Raw genomic sequence first — 16229 nt, forward strand, 5'->3', positions numbered from 1 at the left:
GATTCCCGGATACCCGGGGTACCCCCGATACCCGCGATTCCCCAATACCCAGGATACCCCGATACCCACGATTCCCTGATACCCTGGGTACCCTCAATATCCGCGATTCCCCGATACCCGGGGTAACCCCAATACCCGCGATTCCCCGATACCCGAGATACCCCCAATACCCGGGGTACCGCGATTCCCCAATCCATGGGATACCCCGATACCCAGAGCACCCGGATACCCGCGATTCCCCGATACCCGGGATACCCCAATACAGGCGATTCCCCAATACCCGGGATACCCCGATACCCGCGATTCCCCAATACCCGGGATACCTCAATACCCACGATTCCCCAATACCCGGGATACCCCGATACCCGCGATTCCCCAATACCCGGGATACCTCAATACCCACGATTCCCCAATACCCGGGATACATCGATACCTGCGATTCCCCAATACCCGGGATACCCCGATACCTGCGATTCCCCAATACCCGGGATACCCCGATACCCGTGATTCCCTAATACCCGGGATACCCCGATACCCGTGATTCCCTAATACCCGGGATACCCCGATACCCGTGATTCCCCAATACCCGGGATACCCCGATACCCACGATTCCCCAATACCCGGGATACCCCGATACCCGTGATTCCCCAATACCCGGGATAACCCGATACCCGCGATTCCCCAATACCCGGGATACCTCGATACCCACGATTCCCCGATACCCGGGATACCCCGATAACTGGGATACCGCGATATCCCCCCCCTCCGCTTACCCACCATGCACTCCCCCGCTATCCCTGATACCCGCGATACCCCCCACTTACCCTCCCGATACCCTGCTTATCCCCGATACCCAAGCCCCCGTGTCCCTCGGATTGTCCCCCCAGCTTGGAGGAGAGAGCTGCCCCCTCACACTCTGACTCTGATTCCAGGGGCCTTGTCCATTGTGAAAGCCCTAGATTGTGAAGAGCAGAGCTGGTTCAATCTGACAATCGAGGCCTCCGATCACGGAGCCTCCCGCCGGTCGGCCACGCAGCTGCTCCACATTCGGCTCATCGATGTGAATGACGAGGTGCCGAGCTTTGACCAGCCAGTGTACGAAGCCCGTGTCTCGGAGAACCAGGCCCCAGGCACCGTGCTGCTCAAAATCCACGCCACCGACAGGGACCAAGGTAAGCAGGGACCTGGCAACTCGAGGGGGGTGGGGGGATTCCGGAGATGGTGGGAGAGGGGTGTGTGGGCGCAATGGGGGAGCCGGGTGGGAGGAATGGGAGTCGTTGGGGGTGAGGGGGCGGTGCTGGAGAAATGGGGGGAGGGGCAGCAGGTGTGGGTGGGGAGCGGGTTGGGTGACAGTGGGTGGGGGGAGACGGTCGGGGAGGGTCGAGGAGAGGGGGCTGTGGGTGGGGGAGGGGGTCGGGAGGGTCTGGGGGAGGGGGCTGTGGGTATGGGGGGAGTGGAGGGTCTGGGGGAGGGGTCGGGAGGGTCCGGTGGGGCGGGGTCGGGAGCTGTGGGGGGGGGAGGGAGGGGAGGGGTCGGGAACTGTGGGTGGGAGGGGGGAGGGGAGGGGTCGGGAGGGCCCGGGGGAAGGGGGAGGGAGGAGAGGGTCCGGGGGGCAGGGTCGGGAGGGGAGGGTCCGGGGCAAGGGGAGGGGAGGGTCGCGTCTGGGGGGGGGGGGGGGGAGGGGAGGATCCGGGGGAGGGAGAGGGGAGGGGAGGGTCCAGAGGGGAGGGGGACGGAGGGAGAGGGTCCGAGGGTCGGGACTGTGGACAAACTGGGCAATAGCTGGCTGGGCGCGGGGTGTTATCGGTGTCGGAGTGGGCCTGGGACACAGTCCTGTGTTGCTGGAGTCGAGTGTTATCGGGAAGGTGCAACACCCCACAGTCGAATAGCAGAGATTGAACGATGGAGGAATATTCCGGAAATTTGTTCTGATTTATTGTGGGGGATTTGGGAGTGGTTATAGAACGTCTGTGATCGGGGCAGTGGGTGAAGAGCCCTCGATGGGCCGTGGCCTTTTCTTGTTAAACCTACCGTTGTCTCGGTCACTCGTGCCGTTTGTTATGTTTAGCGCTGCCAGCATCGGGTGCAATGTGTGTTCTCAATATCCCGCAGGCTCCAACGGTGTCCTGAGGTACGGTGGGGTGGCAGAGAACGGTTTCTCCATCGACCCAGTCACAGGAGTTCTCAGCACCAGTCGGGCCCTGGACAGAGAGCAGCAGGACCAGCATGTGATCACCGGTAAGTCCCATCACCGATAGGGAGAGAGATCCTGCACCTTCGCATCGTTCTCTCACTCTCGCCATCTCTTACCCTCTGCTCCACTCACCCTCTCCCTCCCTGCCTGCCTCTCTCTCTGACTCTCTCTCTCTCTGTCTCTGTCTCGATCTGTCTCTCTCTCTCTCTCTCTCTGTCTCTCTCTGCCTCTCTCTGTCTCTCTCTGTCTCCTCTCTCTCTCGATTTGTCTCTCTCTCTGTCTCTGTCTTCCTCTCTCTCGATCTGTCTCTCTCTCTGTCTCTCTCTGCCTCTCTCTCTGTCTCTCTCTGTCTCTCTCTCTCTCTCTCTGTCTCCTTCTCTCTCTCTCGATCTGTCTCTCTCTCTGTCTCTGTCTCTCTCTCTGTATCTGTTTCCCTCTCTCTCTCAATCTGTCTCTCTCTCTCTCTCTCAGTCTCTCTCTGTCTCCCTCTCTCTCTCTCGATCTGTCTCTCTCTCTCTCTCGGTCTCTCTCTCTCGGTCACCCTCTCGCGGTCTCCCTCTCTCTCTCGATCTGTCTCTCTCTCTCTCTCGATCTGTCTCTCTCTCTCTGTCTCTCTGTCTCTCTCTCTCGGTCTGTCTCCCTCTCTCTGTCTCTGTCTCCCTCTGTCTCTCTCTCTGTCTCTCTCTCTCTGTCTCTCACTTATTCTCCCTCTCTGTCTCTATGTTCATGTGTGTTCACTCGCTCTCTCTCTCTCCATCCCTCTCTCTCTTCTCTTCCTCTCACTCTTTTTGTCTGTCCCTCTACCTTTGCCTCCTCTCCCTCCCTCTCTCAACACAGTCTCTATCATTCTGTCTCTTTCACTCTCACTCTCTCCATCTCTGTCTCTCCCTCTCCCTCCCTGCCTTTCCCTCTCCCTCCCTGCCTTTCCCTCTCCCTCCCTCTCTCTCCCTCTCCCTCCCTCTCTTGCTCTCCCTCCCATCTCTCTTTCTCTCCCTCCCATCTCTCTTTCTCTCCCTCCCATCTCTCTTTCTCTCCCTCCCATCTCTCTTTCTCTCCCTCCCATCTCTCTTTCTCTCCCTCCCTTGTCCACTCTCCCTCTCTCTATTACAGTCTCTCCGACCTGCTCTGTTTCTCGGAGACTCTGTCTGATTACATACGTTCACTAACAGATTATTTCTCCCAGTTTATACTAAAGATGGTGGGACCCCTCCCAATGTAGCGACGGTGACAGTAAGCATCACAGTTGAGGATGAAAATGACAATGGGCCACAGTTTGAGAAGGAGGTGTATGAGCTACAAGTGCCAGAAAACCAGGAGCGAGTGTCACTGTTCACGGCTAAAGCCACAGACAAAGACTCTGGTGAAAACGGACGTGTGGAGTATGAGATCGTCGGTAAGAGTGAGCCAGCAAGGGAGTGAGAGAATTTAATGTGGTAGGGTGTATGGGCTTAAATGAAGTGTGTGTTAGTGTGTCAGAGAATGCCCGGGTTTGTGAGAGTGAGTGTGTAAAGGTAGAGACATTGTGGAATGGGACTGTACCCTACAGACCCCGACCCTACGGACCGAGACCCGACAGACCGAGACCCTACAGACCCCGACCCTACAGACCGAGACCCGACAGACCGAGACCCTACAGACCCCGACCCTACAGACCCCGACCCTACAGACCGAGACCCGACAGACCGAGACCCTACAGACCCCGACCCTACAGACCCCGACCCTACAGACCGAGACCCTACAGACCGAGACCCTACAGACCCCGACCCTACAGACCCCGACCCTACAGACCGAGACCCGACAGACCGAGACCCTACAGACCGAGACCCGACAGACCGAGACCCTACAGACCCCGACCCTACAGACCCCGACCCTACAGACCCCGACCCGACAGACACAGACCCTACAGATCCCGACCCGACAGACACAGACCCTACAGATCCCGACCCGACAGACACAGACCCTACAGACACAGACCCGACAGACACAGACCCTACAGATCCCGACCCGACAGACACAGACCCTACAGATCCCGACCCGACAGACACAGACCCTACAGACACAGACCCGACAGACACAGACCCTACAGATCCCGACCCTACAGACCCCGACCCTACAGACCCCGACCCTACAGACCCCGACCCTACAGACCCCGACCCGACAGACCCCGACCCTACAGACCCCGACCCTACAGACCCCGACCCTACAGACCGAGACCCGACAGACCGAGACCCGACAGACCCCGACCCGACAGACCCCGACCCTACAGACCGAGACCCTACAGACCGAGACCCGACAGACCCCGACCCGACAGACCCCGACCCTACAGACCCCGACCCGACAGACCCCGACCCTACAGACCGAGACCCGACAGACCGAGACCCTACAGACCCCGACCCTACAGACCCCGACCCTACAGACCCCGACCCTACAGACCGAGACCCGACAGACCGAGACCCGACAGACCGAGACCCTACAGACCCCGACCCTACAGACCCAGACCCTACAGACCCCGACCCTACAGACCGAGACCCTACAGACCGAGACCCTACAGACCCCGACCCTACAGACCCCGACCCTACAGACCGAGACCCGACAGACCCCGACCCTACAGACCCCGACCCTACAGACCCCGACCCTACAGACCCAGACCCTACAGACCCAGACCCGACAGACCGAGACCCTACAGACCCCGACCCTACAGACCCCGACCCTACAGACCCCGACCCTACAGACCGAGACCCTACAGACCGAGACCCTACAGACCGAGACCCTACAGACCCCGACCCTACAGACCCCGACCCTACAGACCGAGACCCGACAGACCCCGACCCTACAGACCCCGACCCTACAGACCCCGACCCTACAGACCCAGACCCTACAGACCCAGACCCTACAGACCCCGACCCTACAGACCCTGACCCTACAGACCCCGATCCTACAGACCCCGACCCTACAGACCCCGACCCTACAGACCCCGATCCTACAGACCCCGACCCTACAGACCCAGACCCTACAGACCCCGACCCTACAGACCGAGACCCTACAGACCCCGACCCGACAGACACAGACCCTACAGATCCCGACCCTACAGACCCCGACCCTACAGACCCCGACCCTACAGACCCAGACCCTACAGATCCCGACCCTACAGACCCTGACCCTACAGACCCCGATCCTACAGACCCCGACCCTACAGACCGAGACCCTACAGACCCCGACCCGTCAGACACAGACCCTACAGACCCCGACCCGACAGACACAGACCCTACAGATCCCGACCCGACAGACACAGACCCTACAGACCCCGACCCTACAGACCCCGACCCTACAGACTCCGACCCTACAGATCCCGACCCTACAGACCTCGACCCTACAGACCCCGACCCTACAGACCCAGACCCGACAGACCCAGACCCTACAGACCCCGACCCGACAGACCCAGACCCGACAGACCCAGACCCTACAGACCCAGACCCTACAGACCCCGACCCTACAGACCCCGACCCTACAGACCCCGACCCGACAGACCCCGACCCGACAGACCCCGACCCTACAGACCCAGACCCGACAGACCCCGACCCGACAGACCCTGACCCTACAGACCCCGACCCGACAGACCCCGACCCGACAGACCCAGACCCGACAGACTCAGACCCTACAGACCCAGACCCTACAGACCCCGACCCTACAGACCCCGACCCTACAGACACAGACCCTACAGATCCAGACCCGACAGACACAGACCCTACAGATCCCGACCCTACAGACCCCGACCCTACAGACCCCGACCCTACAGACCCCGACCCTACAGATCCCGACCCTACAGACCTCGACCCTACAGACCCAGACCCTACAGACCCCGACCCTACAGACCCAGACCCTACAGACCCAGACCCGACAGACCCAGACCCTACAGATCCCGACCCTACAGACCTCGACCCTACAGACCCAGACCCTACAGACCCAGACCCGACAGACCCAGACCCTACAGACCCCGACCCTACAGACCCAGACCCTACAGACCCCGACCCTACAGACCCCGACCCTACAGACCCAGACCCTACAGACCCCGACCCGACAGACCCAGACCCTACAGACCCCGACCCGACAGACCCAGACCCTACAGACCCCGACCCTACAGACCCCGACCCTACAGACCCCGACCCTACAGACCCCGACCCGACAGACACAGACCCTACAGATCCCGACCCTGCAGACCCCGATCCTACAGACCCCGACCCTACAGACCCCGACCCTACAGACCCCGACCCTACAGATCCCGACCCTACAGACCACGACCCTACTGACCCCGACCCAACAGACCCCGACCCTACAGACCCCGACCCTACAGATCCCGACCCTACAGACCCCGACCCTACAGACCCAGACCCTACAGACCCCGATCCTACAGACCCAGACCCGACAGAGCGGGGAAATCAGCCAGGGTTCCTGCTCCTGATCACTGCCCAGTGACCCCTGGGTTAGAGAGAGAGGAAATCAGCCAGGGTTCCTGCTCCTGATCACTGCCCAGTGACCCCTGGGTTAGAGAGAGGGGAAATCAGCCAGGGTTCCTGCTCCTGATCAATGTACAGTGACCCCTGGGTTAGAGAGAGTGGGGAAATCAGCCAGGGTTCCTGCTCCTGATCACTGACCAGTGATCCCTGGGTTAGAGAGAGAGGGGAAATCAGCCAGGGTTCCTGCTCCTGATCACTGCCCAGTGACCCCTGGGTTAGAGAGAGGGGGAAATCAGCCAGGGTTCCTGCTCCTGATCACTGCCCAGTGTCCCCTGGGTTAGAGAGAATGGAAATCAGCCAGGGTTCCTGCTCCTGATCACTGCCCAGTGACCCCTGGGTTTAGAGAGAGAGGAAATCAGCCAGGGTTCCTGCTCCTGATCACTGTCCAGTGACCCCAGGGTTAGAGAGAGCGGGGAAATCAGCCAGGGTTCCTGCTCCTGATCACTGCCCAGTGACCCCTGGGTTAGAGAGAGGGGAAATCAGCCAGGGTTCCTGCTCCTGATCACTGCCCAGTGACCCCTGGGTTAGAGAGAGGGGAAATCAGCCAGGGTTCCTGCTCCTGATCCCTGCCCAGTGACCCCTGGGTTAGAGAGAGAGGGGAAATCAGCCAGGGTTCCTGCTCCTGATCACTGCCCAGTGACCCCTGGGTTAGAGAGAGAGGAAATCAGCCAGGGTTCCTGCTCCTGATCACTGCCCAGTGACCCCTGGGTTAGAGAGAGAGGGGAAATCAGCCAGGGTTCCTGCTCCTGATCACTGCCCAGTGACCCCTGGGTTAGAGAGAGAGGGGAAATCAGCCAGGGTTCCTGCTCCTGATCACTGCCCAGTGACCCCTGGGTTAGAGAGAGGGGAAATCAGCCAGGGTTCCTGCTCCTGATCAATGTACAGTGACCCCTGGGTTAGAGAGAGTGGGGAAATCAGCCAGGGTTCCTGCTCCTGATCACTGACCAGTGAGCCCTGGGTTAGAGAGAGGGAAATCAGCCAGGGTTCCTGATCACTGCCCAGTGATCCCTGGGTTAGAGAGAGAGGGGAAATCAGCCAGGGTTCCTGCTCCTGATCACTGCCCAGTGACCCCTGGGTTAGAGAGAGGGGGAAATCAGCCAGGGTTCCTGCTCCTGATCACTGCCCAGTGACCCCGGGTTTAGAGAGAGAGGAAATCAGCCAGGGTTCCTGCTCCTGATCACTGCCCAGTGACCCCTGGGTTCGAGAGAGGGGAAATCAGCCAGGGTTCCTGCTCCTGATCACTGCCCAGTGACCCCTGGGTTAGAGAGAGGGGAAATCAGCCAGGGTTCCTGCTCCTGATCACTGTCCAGTGACCCCTGGGTTAGAGAGCGGGGAAATCAGCCAGGGTCCCTGCTCCTGATCACTGCCTTGTGACCCCTGGGTTAGAGAGAAGGGGAAATCAGCCAGGGTTCCTGCTCCTGATCCCTGCCCAGTGACCCCTGGGTTAGAGAGAGGGGGAAATCAGCCAGGGTTCCTGCTCCTGATCCCTGCCCAGTGACCCCTGGGTTAGAGAGAGAGGGGAAATCAGCCAGGGTTCCTGCTCCTGATCACTACCCAGTGACCCCCTGGGTTAGAGAGAGGGGAAATCAGCCAAGGTTCCTGCTCCTGATCACTGCCCAGTGACCCCTGGGTTAGAGAGAGGGGAAATCAGCCAGGGTTCCTGCTCCTGATCACTGCACAGTGACCCCTGGGTTAGAGAGAGGGGAAATCAGCCAGGCTTCCTGCTCCTGATCCCTGCCCAGTGACCCCTGGGTTAGAGAGAGTGGGGAAATCAGCCATGGTTCCTGCTCCTGATCACTGTCCAGTGACCCCTGGGTTAGAGAGAGGGGAAATCAGCCAGGGTTCCTGCTCCTGATCACTGCCCAGTGTCCCCTGGGTTATAGAGAGGGGAAATCAGCCAGGGTTCCTGCTCCTGATCACTGCCCAGTGACCCCTGGGTTAGAGAGAGAGGGGAAATCAGCCAGGGTTCCTGCTCCTGATCACTGCCCAGTGACCCCTGGGTTAGAGAGAGAGGGGAAATCAGCCAGGGTTCCTGCTCCTGATCACTGCCCAGTGACCCCTGGGTTAGAGAGAGAGGGGAAATCAGCCAGGGTTCCTGCTCCTGATCAATGTACAGTGACCCCTGGGTTAGAGAGAGTGGGGAAATCAGCCAGGGTTCCTGCTCCTGATCACTGACCAGTGAGCCCTGGGTTAGAGAGAGGGAAATCAGCCAGGGTTCCTGCCCCTGATCACTGCCCAGTGATCCCTGGGTTAGAGAGAGAGGGGAAATCAGCCAGGGTTCCTGCTCCTGATCACTGCCCAGTGACCCCTGGGTTAGAGAGAGGGGGAAATCAGCCAGGGTTCCTGCTCCTGATCACTGCCCAGTGACCCCGGGTTTAGAGAGAGAGGAAATCAGCCAGGGTTCCTGCTCCTGATCACTGCCCAGTGACCCCTGGGTTCGAGAGAGGGGAAATCAGCCAGGGTTCCTGCTCCTGATCACTGTCCAGTGACCCCTGGGTTAGAGAGCGGGGAAATCAGCCAGGGTCCCTGCTCCTGATCACTGCCTTGTGACCCCTGGGTTAGAGAGAAGGGGAAATCAGCCAGGGTTCCTGCTCCTGATCCCTGCCCAGTGATCCCTGGGTTAGAGAGAATGGAAATCAGCCAGGGTTCCTGCTCCTGATCACTGTCCAGTGACCGCTGGGTTAGAGAGAGGGGAAATCAGCCAGGGTTCCTGCTCCTGATCACTGCCCAGTGACCCCTGGGTTAGAGAGGGGGAAATCAGCCAGGGTTCCTGCTCCTGATCACTGCCCAGTGATCCCTGGGTTAGAGAGGGGGAAATCAGCCAGGGTTTCTGCTCCTGATCACTGCCCTGTGACCCCTGGGTTAGAGTGGGGGAAATCAGCCAGGGTCCTGCTCCTGATCACTGCCCAGTGACCCCTGGGTTAGAGAGAGGGGAAATCAGCCAGGGTTCCTGCTCCTGATCCCTGCCCAGTGACCCCTGGGTTAGAGAGAGAGGGGAAATCAGCCAGGGTTCCTGCTCCTGATCCCTGCCCAGTGACCCCTGGGTTAGAGAGAGAGGAAATCAGCCAGGGTTCCTGCTCCTGATCACTGCCCAGTGACCCCTGGGTTAGAGAGAGGGGAAATCAGCCAGGGTTCCTGCTCCTGATCAATATACAGTGACCCCTGGGTTAGAGAGAGTGGGGAAATCAGCCAGGGTTCCTGCTCCTGATCACTGACCAGTGAGCCCTGGGTTAGAGAGAGGGAAATCAGCTAGGGTTCCTGCCCCTGATCACTGCCCAGTGATCCCTGGGTTAGAGAGAGAGGGGAAATCAGCCAGGGTTCCTGCTCCTGATCACTGCCCAGTGACCCCTGGGTTAGAGAGAGGGGGAAATCAGCCAGGGTTCCTGCTCCTGATCACTGCCCAGTGTCCCCTGGGTTAGAGAGAATGGAAATCAGCCAGGGTTCCTGCTCCTGATCACTGCCCAGTGACCCCTGGGTTAGAGAGGGGGAAATCAGCCAGGGTTCCTGCTCCTGATCACTGCCCAGTGACCCCGGGTTTAGAGAGAGAGGAAATCAGCCAGGGTTCCTGCTCCTGATCACTGCCCAGTGACCCCTGGGTTCGAGAGAGGGGAAATCAGCCAGGGTTCCTGCTCCTGATCACTGCCCAGTGACCCCTGGGTTAGAGAGAGGGAAATCAGCCAGGGTTCCTGCTCCTGATCACTGTCCTGTGACCCCTGGGTTAGAGAGCGGGGAAATCAGCCAGGGTCCCTGCTCCTGATCACTGCCTTGTGACCCCCTGGGTTAGAGAGAGGGGGAAATCAGCCAGGGTTCCTGCTCCTGATCCCTGCCCAGTGACCCCTGGGTTAGAGAGAGGGGGAAATCAGCCAGGGTTCCTGCTCCTGATCCCTGCCCAGTGACCCCTGGGTTAGAGAGAGAGGGGAAATCAGCCAGGGTTCCTGCTCCTGATCACTACCCAGTGACCCCCTGGGTTAGAGAGAGGGGAAATCAGCCAGGGTTCCTGCTCCTGATCACTGCCCAGTGACCCCTGGGTTAGAGAGAGGGGAAATCAGCCAGGGTTCCTGCTCCTGATCACTGCACAGTGACCCCTGGGTTAGAGAGAGGGGAAATCAGCCAGGGTTCCTGCTCCTGATCCCTGCCCAGTGACCCCTGGGTTAGAGAGAGTGGGGAAATCAGCCAGGGTTCCTGCTCCTGATCACTGTCCAGTGACTCCTGGGTTAGAGAGAGGGGAAATCAGCCAGGGTTCCTGCTCCTGATCACTGCCCAGTGTCCCCTGGGTTATAGAGAGGGGAAATCAGCCAGGGTTCCTGCTCCTGATCTCTGCCCAGTGACCCCTGGGTTAGAGAGAGAGGGGAAATCAGTCAGGGTTCCTGCTCCTGATCACTGCCCAGTGACCCCTGGGTTAGAGAGAATGGAAATCCGCCAGGGTTCCTGCTCCTGATCACTGTCCAGTGACCGCTGGGTTAGAGAGAGGGGAAATCAGCCAGGGTTCCTGCTCCTGATCACTGCCCAGTGATCCCTGGGTTAGAGAGAATGGAAATCAGCCAGGGTTCCTGCTCCTGATCACTGTCCAGTGACCGCTGGGTTAGAGAGAGGGGAAATCAGCCAGGGTTCCTGCTCCTGATCACTGCCCAGTGACCCCGGGGTTAGAGAGAATGGAAATCAGCCAGGGTTCCTGCTCCTGATCACTGCCCAGTGACCCCTGGGTTAGAGAGGGGGAAATCAGCCAGGGTTCCTGCTCCTGATCACTGCCCAATGACCCCTGGGTTAGAGTGGGGGAAATCAGCCAGGGTTCCTGCTCGTGATCACTGCCCAGTGACCCCTGGGTTAGAGTGGGGGAAATCAGCCAGGGTTCCTGCTCGTGATCACTGCCCAGTGACCCCTGGGTTAGAGAGGGGGAAATCAGCCAGGGTTCCTGCTCCTGATCACTACCCAGTGACCCCTGGGTTAGAGAGAGGGGAAATCAGCCAGGATTCCTGCTCCTGATCACTGCCCAGTGACCCCTGGGTTAGAGAGGGGGAAATCAGCCAGGGTTCCTGCTCCTGATCACTGCCCAGTGACCCCTGGGTTAGAGAGAGGTGAAATCAGCCAGGGTTCCTGCTCCTGATCACTGCCCAGTGACCCCTGGGTTAGAGAGAATGGAAATCAGCCAGGGTTCCTGCTCCTGATCACTGCCCAGTGATCCCTGGGTTAGAGAGGGGGAAATCAGCCAGGGTTCCTGCTCCTGATCACTGCCCTGTGACCCCTGGGTTAGAGTGGGGGAAATCAGCCAGGGTTCCTGCTCGTGATCACTGCCCAGTGACCCCTGGGTTAGAGAGGGGGAAATCAGCCAGGGTTCCTGCTCCTGATCACTACCCAGTGACCACTGGGTTAGAGAGAGGGGAAATCAGCCAGGATTCCTGCTCCTGATCACTGCCCAGTGACCCCTGGGTTAGAGAGAATGGAAGTCAGCCAGGGTTCCTGCTCCTGATCACTGCCCAGTGACCCCTGGGTTAGAGAGGGGGAAATCAGCCAGGGTTCCTGCTCCTGATCACTGCCCAGTGACCCCGGGGTTAGAGAGAGAGGAAATCAGCCAGGGTTCCTGCTCCTGATCACTGCCCAGTGACCCCTGGGTTAGAGAGAGGGGAAATCAGCCAGGGTTCCTGCTCCTGATCACTGCCCAGTGACCCCTGGGTTAGAGAGAGGGGAAATCAGCCAGGGTTCCTGCTCCTGATCCCTGCCCAGTGACCCCTGGGTTAGAGAGAGAGGGGAAATCAGCCAGTGTTCCTGCTCCTGATCCCTGCCCAGTGACCCCTGGGTTAGAGAGAGGGGAAATCAGCCAGGGTTCCTGCTCCTGGTCACTGCCCAGTGACCCCTGGGTTAGAGAGAATGGAAATCAGCCAGGGTTCCTGCTCCTGATCACTGCCCAGTGACACCTGGGTTAGAGATGGGGAAATCAGCCAGAGTTCCTGCTCCTGATCACTGCCCTGTGACCCCTGGGTTAGAGTGGAGGAAATCAGCCAGGGTTCCTGCTCCTGATCACTACCCAGTGACCCCTGGGTTCGAGAGAGGGGAAATCAGCCAGGGTTCCTGCTCCTGATCACTGTCCAGTGACCCCTGAGTTAGAGAGAGAGGGAAATCAGCCAGAATTCCTGCTCCTGATCACTGCCCAGTGACCAATGGGTTAGAGAGAGGGGAAATCAGCCAGGGTTCCTGCTCCTGATCACTGCCCAGTGACCCCTGGATTAGAGAGAATGGAAATCAGCCAGGGTTCCTGCTCCTGATCCCTGCCCAGTGACCCCTGGGTTAGAGAGAGGGGAAATCAGCCAGGGTTCCTGCTCCTGATCACTGCCCAGTGACCCCTGGGTTAGAGAGAATGGAAATCAGCCAGGGTTCCTGCTCCTGATCACTGCCCAGTGACCCCTGGGTTAGAGATGGGGAAATCAGCCAGGGTTCCTGCTCCTGATCACTGCCCAGTGACCCCTGGGTTCGAGAGAGGGGAAATCAGCCAGGGTTCCTGCTCCTGATCTCTGCCCAGTGACCCCTGGGTTAGAGAGGGGGAAATCAGTCAGGGTTCCTGCTCCTGATCACTGCCCAGTGACCCCTGGGTTAGAGAGAATGGAAATCCGCCAGGGTTCCTGCTCCTGATCACTGTCCAGTGACCGCTGGGTTAGAGAGAGGGGAAATCAGCCAGGGTTCCTGCTCCTGATCACTGCCCAGTGATCCCTGGGTTAGAGAGAATGGAAATCAGCCAGGGTTCCTGCTCCTGATCACTGTCCAGTGACCGCTGGGTTAGAGAGAGGGGAAATCAGCCAGGGTTCCTGCTCCTGATCACTGCCCAGTGACCCCGGGGTTAGAGAGAATGGAAATCAGCCAGGGTTCCTGCTCCTGATCACTGCCCAGTGACCCCTGGGTTAGAGAGGGGGAAATCAGCCAGGGTTCCTGCTCCTGATCACTGCCCAATGACCCCTGGGTTAGAGTGGGGGAAATCAGCCAGGGTTCCTGCTCGTGATCACTGCCCAGTGACCCCTGGGTTAGAGTGGGGGAAATCAGCCAGGGTTCCTGCTCGTGATCACTGCCCAGTGACCCCTGGGTTAGAGAGGGGGAAATCAGCCAGGGTTCCTGCTCCTGATCACTACCCAGTGACCCCTGGGTTAGAGAGAGGGGAAATCAGCCAGGATTCCTGCTCCTGATCACTGCCCAGTGACCCCTGGGTTAGAGAGGGGGAAATCAGCCAGGGTTCCTGCTCCTGATCACTGCCCAGTGACCCCTGGGTTAGAGAGAGGTGAAATCAGCCAGGGTTCCTGCTCCTGATCACTGCCCAGTGACCCCTGGGTTAGAGAGAATGGAAATCAGCCAGGGTTCCTGCTCCTGATCACTGCCCAGTGATCCCTGGGTTAGAGAGGGGGAAATCAGCCAGGGTTCCTGCTCCTGATCACTGCCCTGTGACCCCTGGGTTAGAGTGGGGGAAATCAGCCAGGGTTCCTGCTCGTGATCACTGCCCAGTGACCCCTGGGTTAGAGAGGGGGAAATCAGCCAGGGTTCCTGCTCCTGATCACTACCCAGTGACCCCTGGGTTAGAGAGAGGGGAAATCAGCCAGGATTCCTGCTCCTGATCACTGCCCAGTGACCCCTGGGTTAGAGAGAATGGAAGTCAGCCAGGGTTCCTGCTCCTGATCACTGCCCAGTGACCCCTGGGTTAGAGAGGGGGAAATCAGCCAGGGTTCCTGCTCCTGATCACTGCCCAGTGACCCCGGGGTTAGAGAGAGAGGAAATCAGCCAGGGTTCCTGCTCCTGATCACTGCCCAGTGACCCCTGGGTTAGAGAGAGGGGAAATCAGCCAGGGTTCCTGCTCCTGATCACTGCCCAGTGACCCCTGGGTTAGAGAGAGGGGAAATCAGCCAGGGTTCCTGCTCCTGATCCCTGCCCAGTGACCCCTGGGTTAGAGAGAGAGGGGAAATCAGCCAGGGTTCCTGCTCCTGATCCCTGCCCAGTGACCCCTGGGTTAGAGAGAGGGGAAATCAGCCAGGGTTCCTGCTCCTGGTCACTGCCCAGTGACCCCTGGGTTAGAGAGAATGGAAATCAGCCAGGGTTCCTGCTCCTGATCACTGCCCAGTGACACCTGGGTTAGAGATGGGGAAATCAGCCAGAGTTCCTGCTCCTGATCACTGCCCTGTGACCCCTGGGTTAGAGTGGAGGAAATCAGCCAGGGTTCCTGCTCCTGATCACTACCCAGTGACCCCTGGGTTCGAGAGAGGGGAAATCAGCCAGGGTTCCTGCTCCTGATCACTGTCCAGTGACCCCTGAGTTAGAGAGAGAGGGAAATCAGCCAGAATTCCTGCTCCTGATCACTGCCCAGTGACCAATGGGTTAGAGAGAGGGGAAATCAGCCAGGGTTCCTGCTCCTGATCACTGCCCAGTGACCCCTGGATTAGAGAGAATGGAAATCAGCCAGGGTTCCTGCTCCTGATCCCTGCCCAGTGACCCCTGGGTTAGAGAGAGGGGAAATCAGCCAGGGTTCCTGCTCCTGATCACTGCCCAGTGACCCCTGGGTTAGAGAGAATGGAAATCAGCCAGGGTTCCTGCTCCTGATCACTGCCCAGTGACCCCTGGGTTAGAGATGGGGAAATCAGCCAGGGTTCCTGCTCCTGATCACTGCCCAGTGACCCCTGGGTTCGAGAGAGGGGAAATCAGCCAGGGTTCCTGCTCCTGATCACTGTCCAGTGACCCCTGAGTTAGAGAGAGAGGGAAATCAGCCAGAATTCCTGCTCCTGATCACTGCCCAGTGACCAATGGGTTAGAGAGAGGGGAAATCAGCCAGGGTTCCTGCTCCTGATCACTGCCCAGTGACCACTGAGTTAGAGAGAGAGGGAAATCAGCCAGAATTCCTGCTCCTGATCACTGCCCAGTGACCCCTGGGTTAGAGAGAGGGGAAATCAGCCAGGGTTCCTGCTCCTGATTACTGCCCACTGACCCCGGGGTTAGAGAGAGAGGAAATCAGCCAGGGTTCCTGCTCCTGATCACTGCCCTGTGACCCCGGGGTTAGAGAGAGGAGAAATCAGCCAGGGTTCCTGCTCCTGATCACTGCCCAGTGACCCCGGGATTAGAGAGAGGGGAAATCAGCCAGGGTTCCTGCTCCTGATCCCTGCCCAGTGACCCCGGGGTTAGAGAGAGGGGAAATCAGCCAGGGTTCCTGCTCCTGATCACTGCCCAGTGACCAATGGGTTAGAGAGAGGGGAAATCAGCCAGGGTTCCTGCTCCTGATCACTGCCCAGTAACCCCTGGGTTAGAGAGAGAGGGAAATCAGCCAGGGTTCCTGCTCCTGATCACTGTCCAGTGACCTCTGGGTTAGAGAGAAGGGGGGAATCGGTCTCGGGAGGTCGGTCTGGTGTGGGAAACTCAGCGAAGTTCTGCACCTTGAGGAGGTTGGGAGGGAGTTGGACAAAATGTGGTAGCAGGGGGTTTGGAGCTGAGCATCATTGTCTGATGAATCACCATGTCAGGCACATTGACGGTAAAGCACACATTGACTCCATTGATGTCTT

General features: G+C 59.0%; 1 protein-coding gene across 1 annotated transcript in view; it reads left to right on the plus strand.

Annotated features, from left to right (window-relative positions):
• Window positions 1-16229, plus strand: part of LOC139250087 (protocadherin-16-like) — a 520410-nt gene that overhangs the window by 120017 nt on the left and 384164 nt on the right. The window contains exons 11-13 of the mRNA XM_070872662.1: window positions 888-1172; window positions 2113-2238; window positions 3378-3587. Of these exons, the coding sequence (XP_070728763.1) occupies window positions 888-1172; window positions 2113-2238; window positions 3378-3587 (621 nt within the window). The remainder of the gene's footprint in view (window positions 1-887; window positions 1173-2112; window positions 2239-3377; window positions 3588-16229) is intronic.

Source organism: Pristiophorus japonicus, unplaced genomic scaffold (genome assembly GCF_044704955.1).
Source record: "Pristiophorus japonicus isolate sPriJap1 unplaced genomic scaffold, sPriJap1.hap1 HAP1_SCAFFOLD_347, whole genome shotgun sequence".
Classification (NCBI taxonomy): Eukaryota; Metazoa; Chordata; class Chondrichthyes; family Pristiophoridae; genus Pristiophorus; species Pristiophorus japonicus.